The 27,511-nt window shown below is 45.9% G+C and overlaps 1 protein-coding gene across 1 annotated transcript; it reads left to right on the top strand.

Annotated features, from left to right (window-relative positions):
- The first annotated feature begins 313 nt into the window (after positions 1 to 313).
- Positions 314 to 27,511, top strand: LOC109904419 (phosphatase and actin regulator 4A-like). Its single transcript, XM_031789251.1, has 14 exons — positions 314 to 851; positions 7,855 to 8,025; positions 8,181 to 8,261; positions 8,566 to 9,020; positions 9,741 to 10,314; positions 10,798 to 11,217; positions 15,411 to 16,002; positions 16,207 to 16,466; positions 17,412 to 17,595; positions 17,717 to 17,772; positions 22,839 to 22,900; positions 23,098 to 23,235; positions 25,649 to 25,725; positions 25,969 to 27,511. The coding sequence occupies exons 1-14, from the start codon at positions 779 to 781 to the stop codon at positions 25,982 to 25,984; spliced, it is 3,159 nt and encodes a 1,052-aa protein (XP_031645111.1). The 5' UTR covers positions 314 to 778; the 3' UTR covers positions 25,985 to 27,511.

Below are 27,511 nucleotides of genomic sequence, written 5' to 3'. Positions count from 1 at the left end.
TGGTGTTGATTTAGCATTGTGTTGGGGCATCTTAGGTGAGCTGCTATGCTAGTGTCTTCTCTCCTCCTCAACAGTTCTCTCCTCAAGCTGTCCATCCAAACTAATCCATCCATAAAATAAGAAAAGTGTTTCAATTAAGCTGTCAGCAACAGCTCTAACATTCAGCTGGCCTTCTGTACAGCAACACATGCACATTATCGGCTATATGGTTGACTTCGGGTGTGCAACACGACACCTGAGTGACATCACATCCTCTCTGGCTGTTCAGAGCTCCACCTAGACTTGTCTCACCTTCCACCACTTCTCATGTTACAGAGAGAGGGAGAGACCTCCCCTCCAGTTACCAACCACTTCTCCTCAGGAGAACTGGGATCAAATACCATTTGAATTCTCTCAAATACTGTTTTGCCTCCTGTGAACTTTGCCATGAGGAATGACAGGCTTCGGAGTCTGCCGGTATGCAACTGCCTTAACTGGTGTACCTTATTTATGAAGTCATCTACACAGACGAGGGACTTTGCAAATTGTGAGAGTGTGTGTGTGTGTGTGTGTGAGAGAGCGAGACCGAAACACACAGTGAAATAGACTGAGGAAGGAAGGGAACAACGTGACCCGAGGGAGTAGGAGAGTCTTGGGTTACAGGAGCATTAAGGCGGTTGGGTTTTTTGGCGAGGATCTTAGCAGGGGATCTATTTTTCCTCTGTATCCCTCCTCCCTACCGTGGACACCTGGAGAGTTGGGGGCCGGTGGGTCAGAGGGGACAAGGGCGTGGGGTAGCATGGGACAGAGTGCCAGCGACGTGGAGACAGTGCCCCGGCAACACCAACCACAACCTGCTCAACACAACACTGGTGAGTCCAAGGACAGAACAGGAACCTGTACAGAACTTGAGGACATGAGCTTTTGTATTTGTTTTTGGAGGAGGAGTTTGAAGTAGCCTACTCAGAAAAGCGCTATTTGTTTGTTTTAGCATGGAAGAACCTGCTTTTGTATTGCTGCCTATGGAATAGGAGTTTGTTTGTCGAATGTTTTGTAGAGAACTGTTTGTATTAGCATGGAACAGAAAGGGTAGGTGGATATGCAAGATATGTGTTGCAGGGGTTTTTGTTTTGCAAAGCGAGACCGAGAGAGAGAGGAGGCGGAGATGGGCAGGCACAGACAGGTGAGGGAATGTATGCTGATGGAATGTGGTGATTGTGTAATACACCGACCTCACCGACCCACACTGCTGTCTAAACTCCTCTCCCCCTCCCCCCGTTTTTACAACGGAACATGGGATTTTTTTGTTAAGTGGTGCTGGGAGTGCAAGGCACCAGGCTGTATCACAACCGGCCGTAATTGTACGCTGCCCTATGAGACTGCCAATTGGCCCACTTCGTCCGGGTTTGGACGGTGTAGGCCGTCATTGTAAATAAGAATTTGTTCTTAACTGACTTGTCTAGTTAAAAGAAATCTGCCGTTGTCTGTTTCTCAGGATTCCATCATTAATTATGGTGCTGTACCGTTTGCCTAGCCTAAAGCCCCCATCGTTCCTCTAATATACAGAGACAAACACAGAAACCTGTTTTTGCCGCTGTGACTGTCTGTCAGAGGGCGGAACACATAACTGTTGAATTTGGACAACTTGACTGCTCCATAGTAAACTGTGTGCAGGGAGGGGTCTCTTGATGGCTCAGTGTAGTTTATTAGGCTGGGATTGTGAGTTGTAGTCAGTGAGAAGAACACATTACAGTTTGATTTAGGCCTAATTGTCTCTGTACCATTCTGAGTTTAGGTGGGGGTGGTGGCTCATCTGGGATTGTCTTACATGGGTTGGAATAAAGCAGCATGCTACTTTCTGTGGACAAAGTCATCTCCATATTATCCTGCTTCTTCTTGTGCTCAAGTTTATTGGGCTTGTATTGTGAGTTTCTAATTTGTCTTTAACTTAGCCCCTAGGTTTATTTGCTTAGTAAAAATGTGAACCACATGACACGGTCTGGTCAGTCAGTGTTTGCTGTGTCATGTTGTGGACTTTAATAGGTTAGCATTGTTTTGTTGTGCACTGTACTTTCAACTCTTTAATAACTAAACAAATTGCATGCCTTGGTTTAGCCATTTGTTTCTGAACAACTGGGTTTTATATTGGAGCCCGTTGGGGAATGTTAATCTAGTGTAGGCCTAGTATTAGTTGGAATTGCATACTTTATACTGACTTGGTAATGTAGTTATTAAATACAATAAACTTGTAACACATGGTGGCAAATACAGTGGAGCACATGCAGTACATTCAGAAAGTATTCAGACCCCTTCCCTTTTTCCACATTTTATGTTACAACCTTATTCTAAAAATGATAAAATAATGACCAAAGCGAAAACAGGTTTTTAGAAATTTGTGCAAGGGTATAATAGAACAGATACATTTTCATAAGTATTCGGACCCTTTGAGAAAAACCAAGCCATGAGGTTGAAGGAATTGTCCGTAGAGCTCCGGGACAGAATTGTGTCAAGGCATAGATCTGGGGAAGGGTACCAAAAAATGTATGCAGCATTGAAGGTCCCCCAAGAACACGGTGGCCTCCATCATTCTTAAATGGAAGAAGTTTGGAACCACCAAGGCTCTTCCTAGAGCTGGCCGCCTTGTCAAACTGAGTAAGCGGGGGAGAAGGGCCTTGGTCATGGAGGTGACCAAGAACCCGATGGTCACACTGACAGAGCTCCCAAGTTCCTCTGTGGAGATGGGAGAACCTTCCAGAAGGACAACCATCTCTGCAGCACTCCACCAATCAGGCCTTTATGGTAGAGTGGTCAGACTGAAGCCACTCCTCAGTAAAAGGCACATAACAGCCCGCTTGGAGTTTGTCAAAAGGCACCTAAACAAGTTTCTCTGGTCTCATGAAACCAAGATTGAACACTTTGGCCTGAATGCCAAGCGTCACAACTGGAGGAAACCTGGCACCATCCCTACGGTAAAGCATGGTGGTGGCAGCAACATGCTGTGGGGATGTTTTTCAGTAACAGGGACTGAGAGACTAGTCAGGGTCAAAGGAAAGATGCAAAGTACAGCGAGATCCTTGATGAAAACCTGCTCCAGAGCGCTCAGGACCTCAGACTGGGGCGAAGGTTCACCTTCCAACAGGACAACAACCCTAAGCACACAGCCAAGACAACGACAGGAGTGGCTTTGGAACAAGTCTCAATGTCCTTGTGGCCCAGCCAGAGCCCGGACTTGAACCCGTTCGACCACCTCTGGAGAGACCTGAAAATAGCTGTGCAGTGACATAGCCCATCCAACCTGGCAGAGCTTGAGAGAATCTGCAGAGAAGAATGGGAGAAAGTTCCCAAATACAGGTGTGCCAAGCTTTGTAATGTCATACCCAAGGAGTGTCGAGGCTGTAATCACTGCCAAAGGTGCTTCAACAAAGTACTGAGTAAAGGGGTCTGAATTGTTATGTAAATGTAATATTTTGTTTTATTCTTAACCTGTTTTTGCTTTGTCATTATGGGGTATTGTGTGTCGATTGAGGGGGAAAAAAATATTTCATCAATTTTAGAATAAGGCTGTAACGTAACAAACTGGAAGAAGTGAAGGAGTCTGAATTATTTCTTTATGCACTGTAAGTATAATTGTATTTCTTTAGTACAGTACTCTCCTGTGCATGCTTCCACTCCATGCATATATGGTATACCACCACCGTGCTATGCTCATAGCAATAGAATGTCATTCGAACTTCATGGTTACACTACTCAATGCAGTTGTCAGAAACTATGTTGACTCGGTGCGTGTCATGTCATTGTTATGGGGCATTTACCTTATGGACCATTCAGTATGACTGCTGGTTGAGTAAGAACAAACCAAGGCTTCTCTAGCAGCTCTCTCTGCTTCTCTCTGCTTGTCATGTTCACCACGAAACAATGGGTACATTCACCGTGACAATATTGTCACAGATTTCTGTTCAAACAAGACGTGTGTGTTTGTGTACTATTGGTGTGTTGTAAAATATGTAGCCTGCATGCCAGTAAGACAGTGCTCAGCCTGTAGATGGATGTCAAACTGTTTATTTGATGGCCTGTCAGTCTCTGTGGAGCAGTGGCCTGTCAGTCCCTGTGGAGCAGTGGTTACCACCAGTCAGTCCAGGGTTGTTTGACTGTGCCGTCACCTTTTATTCCCCAACTCTGATACCTGCTTTCTCTTCTCACGTTGTCGCGTTCTATTGTAACACAAGGACGCCTCGCCCCACACAGACAGAGCCCCTTCCAGCACCAATTAGTGTCTGTCTGTCCAGGAACAGCTGTGAGGCTAATGTGTTTGACAGAGGTAAGGTTCAACGCCCACCACCGCTCCCTGTCCCCCACATCACTGCAGTGCCATACAGTTCAGGTTAGGACCTCTTGGTCAACTGGGGATCACACGAGACCCATATAGGAACTAAACGGACAAACAGACTTGTTTATCTCAAAGAGATGCATGCATCTGACAACATGGTTGTGCATTTAAAGGGACTTAAAAAGGAACACTCATTTTGAATGAGATGAATCATTCACAGCAACGTAAACTAAGGCTTAGACTTAATCCAAAATGAGTTAATGTACTATACAGTGTAGCTAAGCTAACAGTTATGGTAACTTGGCATAGAGATTGCTGGTGTTGAAGTTCAGTTGGTATTGATCGTTCTGGAGACCATGATAAAGTATGATTCCTCAGCTGTTCCTGTATGGAACTGTCTGTATGTACCCAAATGAAATGTCATATCCTGAGCTTTGCTGCTGCTACATTTAGCTTAGACTAACCTTGAGAAGAACAACTGTATTGCTGGGAACTGCATCTCTGAGTGTTCACTGTTTCCAGACCAGCACAATTACCATGTGGCCTGGATGTGGAACTACAGTATTTACACTATATATTACGCATACTAGATGCATATTCTCAGATGAATATTGGCATCAGGTCTGACGTAATCTTCTGGCTACATGCTACTGACAAAACAACTGACCTCAAAGTTCTGGTGGGATTCTCTAATTGTTTTGCTTTTGCTGGCACTGACTGGCTTGTCTCGCTCACTCTCAAACTGTTTTCTGTGGAACTGGCGCCTGCCTGCCACAGGGATATCAACACTCTAATTTTTCCACTTATGAATCCTGGCCCCGTTTCGCACGACTTCCCATGTCTTGTCTCCGACCCCTCTCTTTTTGCTGTTTTGCTCTCCCGCTTTCTTTCTTTCCTCTCTCTCCCTCTCTCTACTAGTCTTTTATAACATTATCTATTTGTTTAACAAACACCCTTGCCCTCAGTGAATTGCACTGACTGGTATGCTGTTTTTATCATTTGTTTACTATTTAGGAGCATGATATACCTGTGTCTGTCTGTCTCTCTAAAATTATCAATCAAGTGAATTCGATCTGTTTCTCTCCGCTTACCTTTCATCCCTCTTACTCATGCCAGGGTGTTTTCTGGTAAGAGTCAGAATACAGGGGAATGAATGAATGAAATTGAGGATGCAAATTGCCACTGTCCCCCATAGACTGGACTGTTGTGACCTCATCAATATAAGGCCGATGACTGTAACATATGTCTGGTGTTTTTATATAGATCTCATGCTATTCAAAGCTTCCTGGTTTGTTCCTTAGGGTGTGACTCAGTCAACCATCAACATGCTGTATGTCCTAAGCACCGTCCTCTTGTGCAGCAAGTGTGTGTACGTGTGGTTGACTTATCACCTAAGAATGTGTGGATATTTCACGCCCATAATAAGTCTTCCTTGCTCTATTGCATGGTTTACAGCAGCATGTGACGTCATCAGCTGGAGACCAGTTATGAGTCATGATTTCTGGGAGACTAACCTTATCCTCTCCAATGTCTTGCTTGTTTGTTTATTCTGCTCTCTGTCTGCAGATTCTGTAGTAATTATGTTTGTACTCTTGACAGGAAGTGTGTTGGGCTTATGTTTGTATTGAAACCGTATTGAAACCATCCCATTCTCTTTCCATGCTGGTGGGGAGAAGTCTCAGTTCAATGTTAGAGACTCTGCAGCCAATAAGAGTGGAATTCAGAGCAGCCTTCAGCTTTAAGCCTGGCTAATTCTGTATTGTGGTCTAGTATAACACTCTGTACAGTTGTGGCAAAAAGTTTGGAATTACATAAATATTAATTTTCAAAGTCTGCTGCCTCAGTTTGTATGATGGCAATTTGCATATACTCCAGAATGTTATGAAGAGTGATCAGATGAATTGCAATTAATTGCAAAGTCCCTCTTTGCCATGCAAATGAACTGAATCCCCCAAAAACATTTCCACTGCATTTCAGCCCTGCCACAAAAGGACCAGCTGACATGTCAGTGATCCTCTCGTTAACACAGGTGTGAGTGTTGATGAGGACAAGGCTGGAGATCACTCTGTCATGCTGATTGAGTTCGAATAACAGACTGGAAGCTTCAAAAGGAGGGTGGTGCTGGGAATCATTGTTATTCGTATGTCAACCATGGTTACCTGCAAGGAAACACCTGCCGTCATCATTGCTTTGCACAAAAAGGTCTTCACAGGCAAGGATATTGCTGCCAGTAAGATTGCACCTAAATCAACCATTTATCGGGTCAAGAACAATTGAACAGAGAGCTGTTCAATTGTTGTGAAGAAGGCTTCAGGGCGCCCAAGAAAGTCCAGCAAGCGCCAAGACCGTCTCCTAAAGTTGATTCAGCTGCGGGATCGGGGCACCACCAGTACAGAGCTTGCTCAGGAATGGCAGAGGGCAAGTGTGCATCTGCATGCACAGTGAGGCGAAGACTAATGGAGGATGGCCTGGTGTCAAGAAGGGCAGCAAAGAAGCCACTTCTCTACAGGAAAAACATCAGGGACAGACTGATATTCTGCAAAAGGTACAGGGATTGGACTGCTGAGGACTGGGGTAAAGTCATTTTCTCTGAATCCCCTTTCCGATTTGTTTGGGGCATCCGGAAAAAAAGCTTGTCCGGAGAAGACAAGGTGAGTGCTACCATCAGTCCTGTCTCATGCCAACAGTAAAGCCTGAGACCATTCACGTGTGGGGTTGCTTCTCAGCCAAGGGAGTGGGCTCACTCACAATTTGGCCTAAAAACACAGCCATGTGTAAAGAATGGTACCAACACATCCTCCGAGAGCAACTTCTCCCAACCATCCAGGAACAGTTTGGTGACGAACAATGCCTTATCCAGCATGATGGAGCACCTTGCCATAAGGCAAAAGTGATAACAGTGGCTCGAGGAACAAAACATCGATATTTTGGGTTCATGGCCAGGAAACTCCCCTTACCTTAATCACATTGAACTTGTGGTCAATCCTCAAGAGGCAGGTGGACAAACAAAAACCCACAAATTCCGACAAACTCCAAGCATTGATTGTGCAAGAATGGGCTGCCATCAGTCAGGATGTGGCTCAGAAGTTAATTGACAGCATGCCAGGGCGGATTGCAGAGGTCTTGAAAAAGAAGGGTCAACACTGCAAATATTGACTCTTTGCATCAACTTCATGTAATTGTCAATAAAAGCCTTTGTAATTATACTTCAGTATTCCATAGTAACATCGGACAAAAATACCTAAACACTGAAGCAGAACTTTGTAGAAATTAATATTTGTGTAATTCTCAAAACTTTTGGCCACGACTGTACTTTAACATGACAGTGGAATGTAGCAACAACCAGCTCAGGCCTAGTTCATACTGTAACGTTACTGTTGAAGACATACTATAGAGTTAGTTAGGGCCCAGTCTATAGAGGAAAATCAATCCCTTTTTACAAATAGGGCAGCAGTAGGCCTATTATCATTTTCTATCCCTCTTGCCTTCATCTTATATCTTGTAATAAGCATCATGCCATTCCCCTCCCTCTCTCACTCCCTCTCTAGATGATGAGGTGGACTTGCAGCATAGTACGACAGGGAGCGAGGGGGGGAACTCATCAGGCGAAACCCCTCCCTCCAAACGCAAGGGCAAGTTCTCCAGCTTCGGGAATATGTTCAAGCCCTGGAAGTGGAGGAAGAAGAAGAGCAGTGAGACGTTTCTGGAAACCTCAATAGGTACCTACCCTTTAGAAATAGTAACCTTGATGTATGGATTGTACAACTGTAAGGACCTGTTATCTTAAGTCAGCTCAAGTCTTCATGGTCTCAGACAATGTTACTCATCAAGCCACCTCTGTTACGGGAAAATGAAAACATTTGTTTACTTTTAGTGTTGGAGAGGAAGATCTCAGTAAGGAGACCTCGTCAGGAGCTGATTGACAGGGGAGTGCTGAAAGAAATTCCAGAGAATGGTATGCAGACCAATGCCCGTATCCACAAAGCCCCTCCGAGTAGGAGTGCTGATTTAGGACCGGTTTAGCCTTTTAGATCATAATGAATATGATTATATGGAAAGATCCTAGCTCTGCACTCCGACTCTGAGATGCTTTGTGCATACGGGCCCTGACAGGTAAAGGACCTACAGAGATACTAGTGGCCTATATTTTATGAACGAGAAACAAAACTATAGTAGGGTAACAATTTTAGAGAATATTGATGTAGAGAATATCTTTGCTGACCTCAAATTCCTTATCCGTATGTGTTTCTGTGTGACAGAGAGCAACGATGTGAACCACTCCAAAGTTCCGGGGGTGAAGAATGGCCAGCCACTATCCATGGACGTTGACCGGGTCTCCGAGTCGGGGGTGAGGGGGTCGCGGGGGGAGCCAGGCCCAGGGCTCAACCCCACTTGGCTGCCCCAGGGAGTGGACCCCCGGCGGGGCACTGTACCTTCAGACGACCCCCGGAGCAGGATCAGGGTGCCCTCCGATGCCTCTCGCTCCAACCGAGCCCCACTAGACGTTGACTCGCACGCCAGGCTATCGGCCATAGATCTGGAGAGACGGAGCAGACTGCCCTCTGACGTGTCGGAGAGGAATGGAGGGTCACTACCGAGAGGACTTGCTCCGGAGGACGGGAAGCACCGGAGAGAGGGGAAAGAGGACAAGCAAGAGGAGAGGAGAGATGGGAAAGAGGAGAGGAGAGATGGGAAAGAGGAGAGGAGAGATGGGAAAGAGGAGAGGAGAGATGGGAAAGAGGAGAGGAGAGATGGGAAAGAGGAGAGGAGAGATGGGAAAGAGGAGAGGAGAGATGGGAAAGAGGAGAGGAGAGATGGGAAAGAGGAGAGGAGAGATGGGAAAGAGGAGAGGAGAGATGGGAAAGAGGAGAGGAGAGATGGGAAAGAGGAGAGGAGAGATGGGAAAGAGGAGAGGAGAGATGGGAAAGAGGAGAGGAGAGATGGGAAAGAGGAGAGGAGAGATGGGAAAGAGGAGAGGAGAGATGGGAAAGAGGAGAGGAGAGATGGGAAAGAGGAGAGGAGAGATGGGAAAGAGGAGAGGAGAGATGGGAAAGAGGAGAGGAGAGATGGGAAAGAGGAGAGGAGAGATGGGAAAGAGGAGAGGAGAGATGGGAAAGAGGAGAGGAGAGATGGGAAAGAGGAGAGGAGAGATGGGAAAGAGGAGAGGAGAGATGGGAAAGAGGAGAGGAGAGATGGGAAAGAGGAGAGGAGAGATGGGAAAGAGGAGAGGAGAGATGGGAAAGAGGAGAGGAGAGATGGGAAAGAGGAGAGGAGAGATGGGAAAGAGGAGAGGAGAGATGGGAAAGAGGAGAGGAGAGATGGGAAAGAGGAGAGGAGAGATGGGAAAGAGGAGAGGAGAGATGGGAAAGAGGAGAGGAGAGATGGGAAAGAGGAGAGGAGAGATGGGAGAGATGGGAAAGAGGAGAGGAGAGATGGGAGAGATTTGAAAGAGGAAAGGAAAGAGAGGAGAGATCCTTGTGATGAGAGAGAAAGAAAGGATCAGAGGGAGGAGAGAGACCGGGAGGGAGGCCAATGGAGGGATGATAAAGACAAGGAAAAGAGAGACAGGAGAGATGACAGGGAAAGGAGGGACAGAGATTATCGAGAGGAGGACAAGAAGAAGCGAGATGGGAAAGGAGAAAAAGATGACCGGAGAGAGGGAAAAGAGAAAAGAGACGAGAAGAGAGATGATCGAGAGAGGAGTGATGACAAGAGAATCGATTGTGAAAGGAGAGATGCTCGTGATCGCAGGGACGATGGGGAGGAGAAGGATAGGAGAAGGAGTCCTAGGGCTGGGAAAACAGAGACTATCTTGAGACCTGTAGAAGGGAGTCGTCCGGTGGTCAGACCCCACTCTGAGATGGAGCTGAGGCCCAGTCTCCAGAAGACCTCGTCAGAGGACCGCCGTAGCAGGGTCCGCCCTGCCTCCGAGACTAACTGTGGAAGCACCCTGCCCAGGTACATGCCATCTGAGGAGACCAAACGAGGGGAGACCCGCGGAAGAGCAGGTAAGAAACTGCCTGGGGTGTGTAAGTAAATCCTCTCACTTGTATGTCTGAAAGGTTGCTCTTCAGCTGTTGAAGTTCAACAATTATTAGTGGAAAAAAGCATTTTAAAGCAGTTTATTGGGCACTTTGCAAGGGCAATGTCTGCTAATTGAGTGTCTAGGAGATTCTTTCAAATCTACTGTGTTGTGTGTATATATGGTAACGTGTAAATCTCCTTGTTCTCACCCCTGTGAAAGGTGTGAGGACTTGACCAGTATCCGTCTTTAGTTAGTTAATCAGTTAAAAAGCTGCTTATTGTCTAACGTTGAGTTGCAGCTTATCTCAGCTCTGTGTTCTATGTGCTCAGCACTGTACAGTAACAGTGTGTGTTTGAGGCTGCACTTTGAGCCCAAGGACCAGGTGGAATAGAAACACTTATTATCCTTCTGACATCCGGTCTGTCTCTGTGTTTTGTCTCTGTCGGTCTCCGTGTTTTGTCTGTAGAGTCCACTGGTGTCCGCTTCGCCCCAGGCCCCACCCCAGACCCTGACTCCGCCTTTAACTCCTCTTCCTCCCGGAGAGCTCAGCCTCCTGCCAAACAGGCCATGCTCCCTCCCAAGGGCCAACCCACCACCACCTCCTCCACGGAGCCTGGCCGGACCTCCACCCCACCTTCCTCCTCCTCCTCCTCTACTTCCTCCACCTCCTCTGCAATAGCGGTGGCCAAGCCACCCAGGACTGTTTCCCTGGTCATCAGTGATGACCCTCCTCCCAGCCCCATCCCCCCTGCGCGGTTCAGCCATGTACCCCCATCCTTCATCCCGGGAGAGTCGGCCACCCCTCCCCCTGTACCCCCCCATGCCAAGCAGCCACCTGTACCCCCACCCAAACCCACCAACCGCAACAGCAACCTCGCTCTGCTTGGTGAGTTTACCCTGCCTCTGCTCCCTGTTTGTACTGCTGTTTCACTCCATTATGTTACTGGTTATCATTGTTTTACGTAGGTTTATGGATGAGGTAAGTCCGGTACCCCTCAAGTAAAGTGTTACAATTACGTTTGACCTTTTTGAACCCAAATCAATGACTCTGGTGTTTCTAAGTGTCCTGTTTCAACAGAATATGTCCTCCTGCAGTATAGTGGTTGGTCTCGATGTGTACTGAAACATAGGGTGTTCTATGCAGTACTTAGGCCTTTTCTCAATTGGATTTGCTCAACTCCTGCATCCTCTCACATTCTTTTGAAAAAAGTCTAAGTTAATAGAAGAGAGGGAATGTGGAAGATGAAATGTGAAATGACTGTCCTTTGCTCAGGCAAATTACTTTTACAGGGGTGGATGCCCAAAATAAATGTATAAAGTAATAAAAACAAATTGTTAGTTTAGCAAGACATTTTTATAGATAAAATGTTTGCATCATTTTTCTCCTTCGTGAAAACAATCATATGTGGCAGAGTTTAAAACTCTTCCGTAAAGGACTTGAGTAGGATATACTTGTGCTTCTTCGCCAAAACAAGGCTATTGAGGAGGGGAGGTCCATCTTCCATTTGCCTACTAACGAATTGACACGTTCCTCGACCACTCATTGGTTTTCCGGTCACAGAGGAGAGAGGGCGGAGGACAGACTTATGTCCAAACAAGAAAGGGCCCTAGTCTGCAGTTTGTGTACAGCGAGACAGTCTCCAAAGAGAGGGGCAGGCAAGGGCTTTTCTTTACCGGGGTTATTCAAGCTCACACACACACACACACACACACACACACACACACACAATGCTGTGCTGCCGCTCTTCCAACAGGCCTGGAGCAACTCCAGAGCATCCAGGGCTCTGATTTGCTGCCTCAGTTTTCCATATCCTCTGCCCCAGCTGCCCTAGGTCTGGAGCCCATTACAACAGTCTGTATAGTGACAGTTGTTGTGACTAGGGCTGTTGTGGTGACCGGTAATTAGTAGCCTACCAAACTTGCTAACGGCCGGGTACTCAGCACTCTATTATCCCTCTAATCACTCTGGCATCAATGAAAATCTAATCAAACACTTCATGAGAGCCCATGAGCTCATGTTGCGCAACATTTCTATAGGCTATCAAACGGTGATGGCCTCTATTAAAAAGAGGAGGATCCCATTAGATTTCTGTAGGCCAGACCTACTGTATTTCTCAACCTAATATTAAGCAAATATTAAGCACATTGCTTATCATTACAACAGGAGTATAGCCTACCTGGTTGGCATTAAAATGAACTACAGGAAAAGCATCCTCCATTCACTATTTAAGTGCAGAGATTACATGTGTTTTTTTCACCTGCCCCTGTTTTAAAACAGGTGCATGACAATGGTCCATTCTAAATCAAAACGGATTTCACACATATATTATTTAATATATGTAAAGACAAAATTAAATCAAGAATAGTCTGATGGGTGACAATATTAGCCTATCACTTGTGAATGATATATTATCACTTGTGAACGATGCCCAGCTTAAGGCAAGAAACAATGCCTTTTTTCTTATTTTAACTTTTCGAGTCCTAGTCCACACCTCATGTAGCCTAGCCCATAGGCCAATATGGTTTGCATCACAGCTAAAATGACCAAATTACTTCTTAAAATGAAGCACATGAAACCGCTTTCCAACCGGTGTGGAGCCTAACTGGCATACATAAGCAGCACGAGTTTCAAGTTTGGGGAAGATCATTTTCACCATAAAAATGCACCTTTATAATAAAAGCATTGCATGCATAACTGCAGTTGCGGTCACTTTTGATAATGGTGTTTTCCCACTAATGGAACATTGGTGCTTCTAGCCTACTGCCGTGTGCATTGCTGCGCTTATAGTGTGAAGCAGGCAGCACTCAGGGAGAAGGGCTGCAAAAGGCATGGATTCTTTTTACGGTACATTATTTCCACACAAAGAGGATGCCGCCGGGAAATTCAAAGCAGTATCAGATGCTTCTCAAATTGTGAATGAGAGACTGATGAAATGTGAACAGCCTGCGCAAAAAACAAAGCAGAGCTCATGCCTTTCAAGTGACTTTTTTGAAATCATCATTAGTTGCATCATGCAGCCTTACAATGTATTAAACATCAAAACATATAGCCCAGCGTTTGTAGAACAACTATAGTTACATTATTAACTCTGAATTAACCATATAAGAGTACCTATTTTGTTGTTAACCGCTCAGCACATGTCCGCACTTCCTCAAATCATTTGGAGAAAATATCCATTATTTTATTCAGCTTTGTTCAGTTGTATTCTTCATACTATAAAATAATACCTTGGAATTCTAAGCAAATCTTGTCTGCTAAATTAACTAGTGTAGCCCACAGCCATATGGCATAGCCAGATCAGTACTTAACATAAGGACAACTCGGTATGCTATTCTGTTCTTATGAAGTGGACTACATTTTCTTCATATGCATCTTCAGACCTGTCTAAAATAAGTAATGGATTTATTGTGAAAGTGTAGGCTATAATACATGGATTTATTAGACTTAAAATGTAGATGTTCCAAAGGTCAGCATCAGTGGTTTGTAGGCTGTGTGTGGAAGCCAGGAGATGCTTAATGTGTTTTTTAAATCAATGGTCAATTACCATGAGACCGACAGTTATTTTCTTGACAATCACCCTATGATGAAATTTCGTGACCGCCACAGCCCTAGTTGTGACACAATTAGGAAAGTCCTATGCCATTCTGAGTGCATATAATCCTCATAGATACGTTACTCCATTTCACAATCGCATCTGGCTGACAGAGTTGTGTACAGCAGAAATTATAGTATTCATTATGTGGATCTCCTCCCTGATAGGCTTTCTGAGTCTGTATTCTGATTGGCTGCTACACTGACACACAGTGCATGTCTCCTGGCTAATCCCAAGAGTGGCGTTTGTCGATGGTTATGTAACCCTGTCATTGGTCGTATACCATACAGGATCCACAGAATACAAACATCCATTCTGTCACTGCAAGAGAGAGCAGGTTTATGTATCACAGTATATACATACAATAGGCCAACGTCCTCACCAGTCTGTCAACAGACAGTCATGCTGCCTGGCAGTTTTCTATATCCGAAGCCTATCTTTAGGTTAGATATTAGATATAATAAGATGTTAGATATTGAGGTAACAATCTGCCTAGCTGGGCAACAGTGGCCAGTTATTCAGTGTCCCGCACCTTCAACCAGCCCGCTGAAAGCCTTGACCTCTGACCTCACTCATCTCTGTCAGCATCCACATTGAACGGAGCCTCAAGGGTCCACGGTCCCCATCCTCCGCACGACTGGACAAGTTGAAGGCAGGGGGAGCTGGGCCTCCTCTCCCTGTCCACCAACCTCTGCTACCGACGGGCTGAACAAGCCTCAGATACCCTGTCCTGAGGGGCACAAGCCTGCCATGCCACACTGTTACGCTGTCCGTCCATGGGCTTAGCACTGAATAACCGTAACCGTTCCACAGCACGTGTGGTGACACAACCAAGTCTGATGGGTTAGTCTGACAGGAACTGATGACACTGAAACAACTGTTCCCCGTTCTGCCCATAGCAAGTGATGTGATGCACCACCAGCAAAGATTGATCATCCCCCACTTTATTCATTGCATGTCAGATTGAGTTGTGGCTGAACTGACTGCACTAACTTGACTTGGTTGGAATGAAAACAATGCATGGAAGTTAGGCTAACTGCCAGGCAGTGTGCCCCAGCTTGTTGGTTGTCTTCTTTGACTTTAAAGAGAGGTCAAGAGAGACTGCTGAGGCATGTGAAATTACTTAAAAATAATGGATTAAGACTAATAAAATGCTTTTCAGGTTGTTTTCAAATTCCGGTGGTTTTCAAATTCCGGTTTTGATACTGCACGGAATGATTTTCATCTGAACCATAGGATAAGATATGGGCCATGCTGCTAATATCCAGATTTGATATCATCATGATTTTAAAAAATATATCCCATCCATCCACAGGTTAAAAATGCATTGTGCCTTCATGAAACTAAACAACTCATCATAATCCTTTTAACCAGTTTGCTTAAGTGTGAATGTGATGCTTTGATGCCCTCTCTCCCTCTGACCTCTGTCAGTTCTGTCCTTGTATATGACCAGTATTCATTCTGTTGTGTGTTTTTTGTTCCATAGCGGAGCTCTCTCAGGCTGGCAGTGGTGTCATCGTGTTTCCTGCCCCCACCAGGCGCTCTCCACCCACTCCGCCCAAGAGGATGACCCCCGTCTCCAAGAGCTTCTCCGACGACCCGTCCCTTGAGGCAGAGACCTCCTTCCCATCTAGTTCTGCCCCTGTTCCAGTCCCCATACCTACTGTCTCTGTACCCCCCAGCGCTGACCAAGATGCCAATCGGGACACCCTTAAGGCAGTAGGCTTCCAACTACCCACCTCTGACCCTGTACCACGACCTCTGTCCCATATACCCATGTCCACTCCTAGCTCCCACCCCCACCTACCTCTCCCCAACTCTGTCTCCGTCCCCCTCCCTATCCATCAGAAGGATCCTCCCAGCCCCACCACAGAGCCACCCAACCACCCCCCAGCCTCAGTCCCAGCCATCCCCCTGCACATCCTGATCCAGCGGGCCCTGTGCTCCCCCAGCCCGGCCCAGGCTAACCCAGACGGATCCCAGAGAGCCCACTCCATGCTGTTTGAGTCCCCTCCAGAGTTCCTCACTGAGGCTGGAGTCCGACGCTCTCTACCCGTCACCATAGAACTGCTCAGACTGTGAGTGCTGAACTTATCATGCTTCCATAATGTCACAGCATGTCTATTAACCACAATATCAACTGGAACAATATTGAGCTAAAAATGTGGCTCCAATCACAACAACAGAACAATTATAGACATACTTCAAACACACGATCACACACTATGCAACAGACTCAATTGTTGACATTTGTCCCTCTTTCTTTCGATCCCTCTCTCCAGACCTGAGGATGATGACTTCAACATGGAGGAGGAGTTGGAGAAGCTTCACCCCAGGCGGATGCTGCCCTCCCAGCCCCCCAGACCGCCTGAGCTGGAGCCCAGGAGCAGAAGGGGTCTGATGGGGGAACCCAGGGTCAGTGTGATCCCAGAGGGCCGGGGGCACGGAGACAGCAGTGAGGAGGATGAAGATGAGGAGACAGACTCTGACGGACCCATCCTCTACAGAGATGACGATGAAGACGAGGACGAAGATCCACCAAGTAAGTAGATCTGAAGTCTGTTGATGATATCACATGGGTTTGGTGTTTATTGTAGATCTGAAGTCTGTTGATGATATCACATGGGTCTGGTGTTTATTGTAGTTCTGAAGTCTGTTGATGATATCACATGGGGCTGGTGTTGATTGTAGTTCTGAAGTCTGTTGATGATATCACATGGGGCTGGTGTTGATTGTAGATTTGAAGTCTGTTGATGATAACACATGGGGCTGGTGTTGATTGTAGATCTGAAGTCTGTTGATGATAACACATGGGGCTGGTGTTTATTGTAGTTCTGAAGTCTGTTGATGATATCACATGGGGCTGGTGTTGATTGTAGATTTGAAGTCTGTTGATGATATCACATGGGGCTGGTGTTGATTGTAGATCTGAAGTCTGTTGATGATATCACATGGGGCTGGTGTTGATTGTAGATTTGAAGTCTGTTGATGATATCACATGGGGCTGGTGTTGATTGTAGTTCTGAAGTCTGTTGATGATATCACATGGGGCTGGTGTTGATTGTAGATTTGAAGTCTGTTGATGATAACACATGGGGCTGGTGTTGATTGTAGATCTGAAGTCTGTTGATGATATCACATGGGGCTGGTGTTGATTGTAGATCTGAAGTCTGTTGATGATATCACATGGGGCTGGTGTTGATTGTAGATCTGAAGTCTGTTGATGATATCACATGGGGCTGGTGTTGATTGTAGATCTGAAGTCTGTTGATGATATCACATGTGTTGATTTCAATCTCCGAAGTAAAAAGTACTATTAGGAAGACACTTTCATTATAAGTGAACATCAATAAGGGAAATTCAATTTGAGCCTGTCTCTTTCGATTTTCTTCCTTCATTGTATGCATTTTACTACTTGCAAATGAGTAGTCTCATGTGATGCAGAGCCCCAAGTTAAACTGTGTCTGTTTTTGTCTGCACCACCCAGGTGCCTTGGCCAGCCGTGTGACGAGGAAGGACACCCTGGCCCTGAAGCTGGAGAGACAGCAGGAGAGAGAGGAGCAGGGGGGAGGAGAAGGACAGGACGGAGGAGAAGGACAGGACGGAGTCGGCTGGCAGAGCAGAGAGCAGTGGGAGGCACTCAGGAACAAGATCGGTAATACGCTCAACAGGTAACTACATCCAGAGACGGGTGTGTGTTGGGAGGGGGGGGGGGTGTTCCCCTATCCTGAACGTGTGCGTGTGCGCTCCCCTATCATCAACAGGCGTGTGTTGTGTGTTTTCTTTAATCAGGAGGTTGAGTCAGAGACCCACAGCAGAGGAGTTGGAGCAGAGAAACATCCTTCCAGGTAACTCTCGCTATCATATTTTTTGTCTGCATTTTTATGTCAGGTTTTATTATAATGTTTCCAGTCGTCAATATCAACTTCATGCTTCATTCATTTCCCCTCCTCAGTTGCTTTAATGTCTGTTACATCTAGATAGACAAGCATCCCTCTGGTTTTACTAGTAACCAAAACTGTATCTAATACACTGTGAGATGTCAATGTGTTGTAGACATCTGCCATACATCAGTCTACCCTCTAGTGGTCTGTAAAAGTACTTCCATACAAGAAAAGATATGGCTTGCTTCACTGTGTAATTTGAACATTGCACCTGTTTGTTCTTGAGTTTAGCATTGGGACGAAAACGGTAGTGCCAACACTTTTTAAGAAGTTGAGATTATATTTTCGAAAACATATTTCTGCTCAGGTATCCAAAATGGAATGTTTTCACATGTCTTATGGTTGTCCTCAGACTATTCTGAAAGCGCTGCTTAAAAGCTTTGTCCTTAGACAGCTTTGTAAAAGGACTACACAATGTGCAGAGTTCGTCTTAGACAAAGGACGTCCTTGTCCCCGAGAGGGGAAAGACTGATTTAAAACAACTCCTGTGCTGTGTAGACGCCAGGAGAAGCTCAGGTCCCCCCTGACCATATAATCATATTCATTAGGATCTAAAAGGAAAAACAGATTCTAGATCAACACTCCTATTCTGAGACGCTTAGTGAATATGGGTGCTGTCTGTCTCTGTATGTCTGTCTGACTGCCTGCCAGCCTCTGACCGACTGCCTGTGTTTCTGTCTCTCTGTCCTCTAACCGACTGCGGTGTTTCTGTCTCTCTGTCCTCTAACCGACTGCGGTGTTTCTGTCTGTCTGTCCTCTAACCGACTGCCTGTGTTTCTGTCTCTCTGTCCTCTAACCGACTGCGGTGTTTCTGTCTCTCTGTCCTCTAACCGACTGCGGTGTTTCTGTCTCTCTCTCCTCTAACCGACTCCGGTGTTTCTATCTGTCTGTCCTCTAACCGACTGCCTGTGTTTCTGTCTCTCTGTCCTCTAACCGACTGCGGTGTTTCTGTCTCTCTGTCCTCTAACCGACTGCGGTGTTTCTGTCTCTCTGTCCTCTAACCGACTGCGGTGTTTGTCTCTCTGTCCTCTAACCGACTGCGGTGTTTCTGTCTCTCTGTCCTCTAACCGACTGCGGTGTTTCTGTCTCTCTGGCCTCTAACCGACTGCGGTGTTTCTGTCTCTCTGGCCTCTAACCGACTGCGGTGTTTCTGTCTCTCTGGCCTCTAACCGACTGCGGTGTTTCTGTCTCTCTGGCCTCTAACCGACTGCGGTGTTTCTGTCTCTCTGGCCTCTAACCGACTGCCGGTGTTTCTGTCTCTCTGGCCTCTAACCGACTGCGGTGTTTCTGTCTCTCTGTCCTCTAACCGACTGCGGTGTTTCTGTCTCTCTGTCCTCTAACCGACTGCGGTGTTTCTGTCTCTCTGTCCTCTAACCGACTGCGGTGTTTCTGTCTCTCTGTCCTCTAACCGACTGCGGTGTTTCTGTCTCTCTGTCCTCTAACCGACTGCGGTGTTTCTGTCTCTCTGTCCTCTAACCGACTGCGGTGTTTCTGTCTCTCTGTCTCTGTCCTCTAACCGACTGCGGTGTTTCTGTCTCTCTGTCCTCTAACCGACTGCGGTGTTTCTGTCTCTCTGTCAAATCAAATCAAATCGAATTTTATTTGTCACATACACATGGTTAGCAGATGTTAATGCGAGTGTAGCGAAATGCTTGTGCTTCTAGTTCCGACAATGCAGTAATAACGAACAAGTAATCTAACTAACAATTCCAAAAAAACTACTGTCTTATACACAGTGTAAGGGGATAAGGAATATGTACATAAGGATATATGAATGAGTGATGGTACAAAGCAGCATAGGCAAGATACAGTAGATGATATCGAGTACAGTATAACATATGAGATGAGTATGTAAACAAAGTGGCATAGTTAAAGTGGCTAGTGATACATGTATTACATAAGGATGCAGTCGATGATATAGAGTACAGTATATACATATGCATATGAGATGAATAATGTAGGGTAAGTAACATTATATAAGGTAGCATTGTTTAAAGTGGCTAGTGATATATTTAAATAATTTCCCATCAATTCCCATTATTAAAGTGGCTGGAGTTGAGTCAGTGTCATTGACAGTGTGTTGGCAGCAGCCACTCAATGTTAGTGGTGGCTGTTTAACAGTCTGATGGCCTTGAGATAGAAGCTGTTTTTCAGTCTCTCGGTCCCAGCTTTGATGCACCTGTACTGACCTCGCCTTCTGGATGACAGCGGGGTGAACAGGCAGTGGCTCGGGTGGTTGATGTCCTTGATGATCTTTATGGCCTTCCTGTAGCATCGGGTGGTGTAGGTGTCCTGGAGGGCAGGTAGTTTGCCCCCGGTGATGCGTTGTGCAGACCTCACTACCCTCTGGATAGCCTTACGGTTGAGGGCGGTGCAGTTGCCATACCAGGCGGTGATACACCCCACCAGGATGCTCTCGATTGTGCATCTGTAGAAGTTTGTGAGTGCTTTTGGTGACAAGCCGAATTTCTTCAGCCTCCTGAGGTTGAAGAGGCGCTGCTGCGCCTTCTTCACGATGCTGTCTGTGTGAGTGGACCAATTCAGTTTGTCTGTGATGTGTATGCCAAGGAACTTAACTTGCTACCCTCTCCACTACTGTTCCATCGATGTGGATAGGGGGGTGTTCCCTCTGCTGTTTCCTGAAGTCCACAATCATCTCCTTAGTTTTGTTGACGTTGAGTGTGAGGTTATTTTCCTGACACCACACTCCGAGGGCCCTCACCCTCCTCCCTGTAGGCCGTCTCGTCGTTGTTGGTAATCAAGCCTACCACTGTTGTGTCGTCCGCAAACTTGATGATTGAGTTGGAGGCGTGCGTGGCCACGCAGTCGTGGGTAAACAGGGAGTACAGGAGAGGGCTCAGAACGCACCCTTGTGGGGCCCCAGTGTTGAGGATCAGAGGGGTGGAGATGTTGTTGCCTACCCTCACCACCTGGGGGCGGCCCGTCAGGAAGTCCAGTACCCAGTTGCACAGGGCGGGGTCGAGACCCAGGGTCTCGAGCTTGATGACGAGCTTGGAGGGTACTATGGTGTTGAATGCCGAGCTGTAGTCGATGAACAGCATTCTCACATAGGTATTCCTCTTGTCCAGATGGGTTAGGGCAGTGTACAGTGTGGTTGAGATTGCATCGTCTGTGGACCTATTTGGGCGGTAAGCAAATTGGAGTGGGTCTAGGGTGTCAGGTAGGGTGGAGGTGATATGGTCCTTGACTAGTCTCTCAAAGCACTTCATGATGACGGATGTGAGTGCTACGGGGCGGTAGTCGTTTAGCTCAGTTACCTTAGCTTTCTTGGGAACAGGAACAATGGTGGCCCTCTTGAAGCATGTGGGAACAGCAGACTGGTATAGGGATTGATTGAATATGTCCGTAAACACACCGGCCAGCTGGTCTGCGCATGCTCTGAGGGCGCGGCTGGGGATGCCGTCTGGGCCTGCAGCCTTGCGAGGGTTAACACGTTTAAATGTCTTACTCACCTCGGCTGCAGTGAAGGAGAGACCGCATGTTTTCGTTGCAGGCCGTGTCAGTGGCACAGTATTGTCCTCAAAGCGGGCAAAAAAGTTATTTAGTCTGCCTGGGAGCAAGACATCCTGGTCCGTGACTGGGCTGGATTTCTTCCTGTAGTCCGTGATTGACTGTAGACCCTGCCACATGCCTCTTGTGTCTGAGCCGTTGAATTGAGATTCTACTTTGTCTCTGTACTGGCGCTTAGCTTGTTTGATAGCCTTGCGGAGGGAATAGCTGCACTGTTTTTTATTCGGTCATGTTACCAGACACCTTGCCCTGATTAAAAGCAGTGGTTCGCGCTTTCAGTTTCACACGAATGCTGCCATCAATCCACGGTTTCTGGTTAGGGAATGTTTTAATCGTTGCTATGGGAACGACATCTTCAACGCACGTTCTAATGAACTCGCACACCGAATCAGCGTATTCGTCAATCTTGTTATCTGACGCAATACGAAACATCTCCCAGTCCACGTGATGGAAGCAGTCTTGGAGTGTGGAGTCAGCTTGGTCGGACCAGCGTTGGACAGACCTCAGCGTGGGAGCCTCTTGTTTTAGTTTCTGTCTGTAGGCAGGGATCAACAAAATGGAGTCGTGGTCAGCTTTTCCGAAAGGGGGGCGGGGCAGGGCCTTATATGCGTCGCGGAAGTTAGAGTAACAATGATCCAAGGTCTTTCCACCCAAGTTTCCACACAAGTTTGACTGCGGTGTTTCTGTCTCTCTGTCCTCTAACCGACTGCGGTGTTTCTGTCTCTCTGTCCTCTAACCGACTGCGGTGTTTCTGTCTCTCTGTCCTCTAACCGACTGCGGTGTTTCTGTCTCTCTGTCCTCTAACCGACTCCGGTGTTTCTGTCTCTCTGTCCTCTAACCGACTCCGGTGTTTCTGTCTCTCTGTCCTCTAACCGACTCCGGTGTTTCTGTCTCTCTGTCCTCTAACCGACTCCGGTGTTTCTGTCTCTCTGTCCTCTAACCGACTCCGGTGTTTCTGTCTGTCTGTCTCTGTCCTCTAACCGACTGCGGTGTTTCTGTCTGTCTGTCTCTGTCCTCTAACCGACTGCGGTGTTTCTGTCTGTCTGTCTCTGTCCTCTAACCGACTGCGGTGTTTCTGTCTGTCTGTCTCTGTCCTCTAACCGACTGCGGTGTTTCTGTCTGTCTGTCTCTGTCCTCTAACCGACTGCGGTGTTTCTGTCTGTCTGTCTCTGTCCTCTAACCGACTGCGGTGTTTCTGTCTCTGTCTGTCTGGCCTCTAACCGACTGCGGTGTTTCTGTCTCTGTCTGTCTCTGTCCTCTAACCGACTGCGGTGTTTCTGTCTCTGTCTGTCTGTCCTCTAACCGACTGCGGTGTTTCTGTCTGTCTGTCTCTGTCCTCTAACCGACTGCGGTGTTTCTGTCTGTCTCTGTCTGTCTGGCCTCTAAATGACTGCGGTGTTTCTGTCTGGCCTCTGATGGCATGTCTTGTCTTATTGTAGCCAGGAATGAAGCTGATATCAGGGCAGAGAGGAGCGAGATCAAACGCAGACTAACGAGAAAGGTTAGCCTGACACACACACTGCAGAATGAAAACACACAAGATACAGTACATTATCCTGCATATATACACACACTCCGGTGACAAAACAATCTTACACAGATATACAAATAAAACACTCAAATGTAACTAATCACCATAAAGTGTTAACTTAGCCTTTTAGTTCCAGACAGTCAGTGTGTTTTCTTTCTACCCGGCAGCTGTCCCAGAGGCCCACCATAGCAGAGCTTCAGGCCAGGAAGATCCTGCGTTTCCATGAGTACGTAGAGTGTACCACGACTCAAGACTACGACCGCCGTGCAGACAAACCCTGGACCAAGCTCACGCCCTCTGATAAGGTGAGACTCAGTTAAAGGGCATTTTCAAAAATGTTCAACTTCATATTAATCATCTCCAGCACCATCCCAATATCATGTGAAAATGGTGCGTTTATATGTTTTGTGGAAGGAAGATGGATGTTTCCAATGACATCATCAGTGTGCATCATGTGATTTTGACCAACTATGAGTATGCATTAACTACAAATATCCTAATTGTCTCTAATTGATAGATGTCATATTTTTTTACTACAAAACATAAACCGCTATTTTCATATGTTGAGGTGGTCCTGGAGATGATGAATATAAGGTTGTAAAAAAATGGTAAGTGTGCTCCTAAACTGTAATAGAGAGTCATAGTAATAACAGCCTGTCATACACTTTTAAACCTTTGTACCTTTATTTATACCAGGAAGTCTTCTGAGGTTTAAACCTCTTCATACTGAGAGATCTTTTATCATTTCAGCAGGGTTTTGAATTCCAGACACATACTGTGTCAAACAAAAATCCCAAGAATGCAATATAATCGCTTCTTAATGGCTGTGCTGAGTTGTCCCCAGGATATTACCTGGTCCAGTGAAGCTAGGAGAAGAGGTTGAAACAGAAATTATAGCATACTTTCTGCTATACAGAGGTTTAAAATCCATCACCATTTCTTAGATGAGAACTGACATTTGAGGTTTTATTTTTAATTTGCAGAACTTTTATTGGCAATTTAAACTATTGAGAAGTTCATATTAATGATTGGATGGAAGTTCTGAGGTGCCAGGATTTGGATATGAGGCAGGATTTGGATACGTGTGCCATCGCAAAAAAACTTTGCAAAAAAAGAAAGGTCCTCCTACTGTCAACTGTTTTTTTTTTCAGCAAACTTAACATGTGTAAATATTTGTATGAACATAAGATTCAACAACTGAGACAAACTGAATAAGTCCCATAGACATGTGACTAATAGTAATGGAATAATGTGTCGCTAAACAAAGGGGGGGTCAAAATCAAAAGTAACAGTCAGTATTTGGTGTGGCCACCAGCTGCATTAAGTACTGCACTGCATCTCCTCCTCATGGACTGCACCAGATTTTGCAGTTCTTGCTGTGAGATTTCTGGGGTGAAAGGCCCTGGCCCTCACCCTCCGATCCAACAGGTCCCAGACGCGCTCAATGAGATTGAGATCTGGGCTCTTCCCTGGCCATCGCAGAACACTGACAAATCATGCACAGAACGAGCAGTATGGCTGGTGGCATTGTCATGCTGGAGGGTCATGTCAGGATGAGACTTCGGGAAAACATGAGGGAGGCGGATGTCTTCCCTGTAACGCACAGCGTTGAGATTGCCTGCAATGACAACAAGCTCAGTCCGATGATGCTGTGACACACCGCCCCAGACCATGATGGACCCTCCACCTCCCAATCGATTCTGGTCCAGAGTACAGAGCTCAGTGTAACGCTCATTCCTTCGACGATAAACGCGAATCCGACCATCACCCCTGGTGAGACCAAACCGCGACTCGTCGTTGAAGAGCACATTTTGCCAGTCCTGTCTGGTCTAGCGACGGTGGGTTTTTGCCCATAGGTGACATTGTTGTCGTTGATGTCTGGTGAGGACCTGCCTTACAACAGGCCAACAAGCCCCCAGTCCAGCCTCTCTCAGCCTATTGCGGACAGTCTGAGCACTGATGGAGGGATTGTGCGTTCCTGGTGTAACTCGGGCAGTTGTTGCCATCCTCTACCTGTCCCGCAGGTGTGATGTTCGGATGTACAGATCCTGTGCAGGTGTTACATGTGGTCTGCCACTGCGAGGACGATCAGCTCTCTGTCCTGTCTCCCTGTAGCGCTGTCTTAGGCTTCTCACAGTACGGACATTGCAATTTATTGCCTGGCCACATCTACAGTCCTCATGCCTCCTTGCAGCATGCCTAAGAAATGTTCATGCAGATGAGCAGGGACCCTTGGCATCTTTCTTTTGGTATTTTTCAGAGTCAGTAGAAAGGCCTCTTTAGTGTCCTAAGTTTTCATAACTGTGACCTTAACTGCCTACCGTCTGTAAGCTGTTAGTATCTTAACGACCGTTCCACAGGTGCATATTCATTAATTGTTTATGGTTCACTGAACAAGCATGGGAAACGGTGTTTAAACGCTTGACAATGAAGATCTGTGAAGTTGTTTGGATTTTTACAAATTATCTTTGAAAGACAGGGTCCTGAAAGAGATTTTATTTTTTTGCCGGAGTTTGTCTGACTCAGCTGGAGAGAAGAGCAGACACTGGCTTGCTTGTCAATTGATTCTCATTGAAAAAAGCCTGAAGTCTAGGCACTAATCGTTTGATCTCTTTGTCTGTACTGTACAGAATTACAAAGTAGAACTGCTCTAGGTTGTTCTTGCCAGTACAGTGATTCCGGTGTTATGTGATGCATCTTCCCCCTCTATTATTCTAGGCTGCCATCCGCAAGGAACTTAATGAGTTCAAGAGCTCTGAGATGGAGGTTCATGAAGAGAGCAGGATCTATACCAGGTTAGTGTCCTATACAACAACACATATCTATAAATTATTCAAAATGACTCCTCAGATTTAGCTGAACACTTCAACATTTCTTCCAATTTTATGGTTCATATTTTATTTACTTATATCCAGGCCCGGAACTCCAAACTAACCAGGATTTCTCTAAAACTCAACTGTTGTTGAATGTTGTAAGTTGCAGCCCTATATCTTCCTAGCCAGTGTGCATCATGACTTTCCTCCATCCTCACTCCTCAGATTCCATCGGCCTTAGCTGTGCTCCCTGGCCTGGCTGCAAAAGAAGAAGTTAAATGCAATACGGAGCCGGGGGTTTGCAGGACTCCAATATGGAACGCACAGACCCCCTGGTGACTGCAATACCCACATTCCCTTGTCCTGGAACAAGCCTGTTCCTCTCCCGGAAGGCACAGTATTGATGGCTGTATCTGAAACCATGGCCTATCTGTGACCATGGACTATGAATTTGTGGATGTGGTTCCTTGGTCAATCCAGTCATTGTTGAAGCCACGGACTAGAGGTGAGTCCCATCGGTCCAAGCCCTCAGATATGAAACCATGGGGCTACTGGTACTACTGTACTGCAGCGTTGAGCTTCCTGACAAGATGACCCATGGGGGAGCAGGAGGAGAACAACAGAGGTGGTGGTTTAGGCCTATTTCAGAGGACATTTTGTTACTTCCCTGTGCCAACACTGTGACTTACGATAGAAATGACAAAAGGGACAGAGATTGACAGAGAATGTCCTGTTTTGTTCATCACATCTACATTCTCTGTCGCTACCTAAGGTAAGAATATTCCCAAGAGGCCTTCTGCACCTGCTTTTTAGACTTCCCTCAACACTTTGCCATATTTGTATTTGAGAAGAGGAAAGAATTGTGTACGTATTGATTGTTGATCATGATGATGGTTGACATTCATACACGGTGGTACTAATGATTTAATGTCCAAATAAAAGAGATACTGAACTTTGTTAGACTACATGACACTGGTGAAACCCTCAAACGTGTGTGTGTGTGTACACACTAGTACTAGCCTTATCGCTGTTGGGACAATACATGGAGGGGTATGAAAACTGTACAGAGGAAATGTGAAATGGCTATATGTAGCCTACATATATCAGTGACGGGTTTAGTTAAAGGAAACTCAAATGTAGCCTCAACTAGTCCGCTAACTAGCTGTTTTACATAGACCTAGATCTTATTCAACAGCGCCATTCTCCCCATACACAATGATGTGCATTTTTACTGTATTCTGTACATTTTCTGACAGTCAATAATACAAGCTAACTAATAGTTTTTTCAGGCATAGTAATAAGGCACCATATTGTTAAAATGGGAATTTAAAGTAAAAAAATGTAATTGTACAATTTGAAACATTAGAATAATTGAATAAGACCTAACATGCACTATAATTATTTCACGGAGGGTGTTGAAGGCCTGCAGCAGGAACATGGATATATTTTTACTTAAACATTTTTTTATTATGTTACTTTTTATGTAGGCCAATGGTTGGCCTCAGCTGTATAAACTTATCCTGTAGATTTTACTTTATATTAAATACTGCATGTCTTCCTAATGTTAACAAAAATGTATTTTAAATGTAATTAAAGTATTACAACAGTGCTATTTTCTAATAATATTACAGAAATTGGTACAGAAAAAGCGTCCCCTTATTTTTCAGATGTTTTTTATGAAGAGATCTTTAAAATGATTTGCAAACCTATTGTATAAATGAATGGTCAACTTGCACTCAAATTAAAATAAATGGTTTATCATGAAGAA

This window comes from Oncorhynchus kisutch, linkage group LG14, assembly GCF_002021735.2.
Source record: "Oncorhynchus kisutch isolate 150728-3 linkage group LG14, Okis_V2, whole genome shotgun sequence".
Taxonomy (NCBI): Eukaryota; Metazoa; Chordata; class Actinopteri; order Salmoniformes; family Salmonidae; genus Oncorhynchus; species Oncorhynchus kisutch.
Note: the sequence above shows the minus strand (reverse complement) of the source record. Positions and strands in the feature narration are given on the sequence as shown.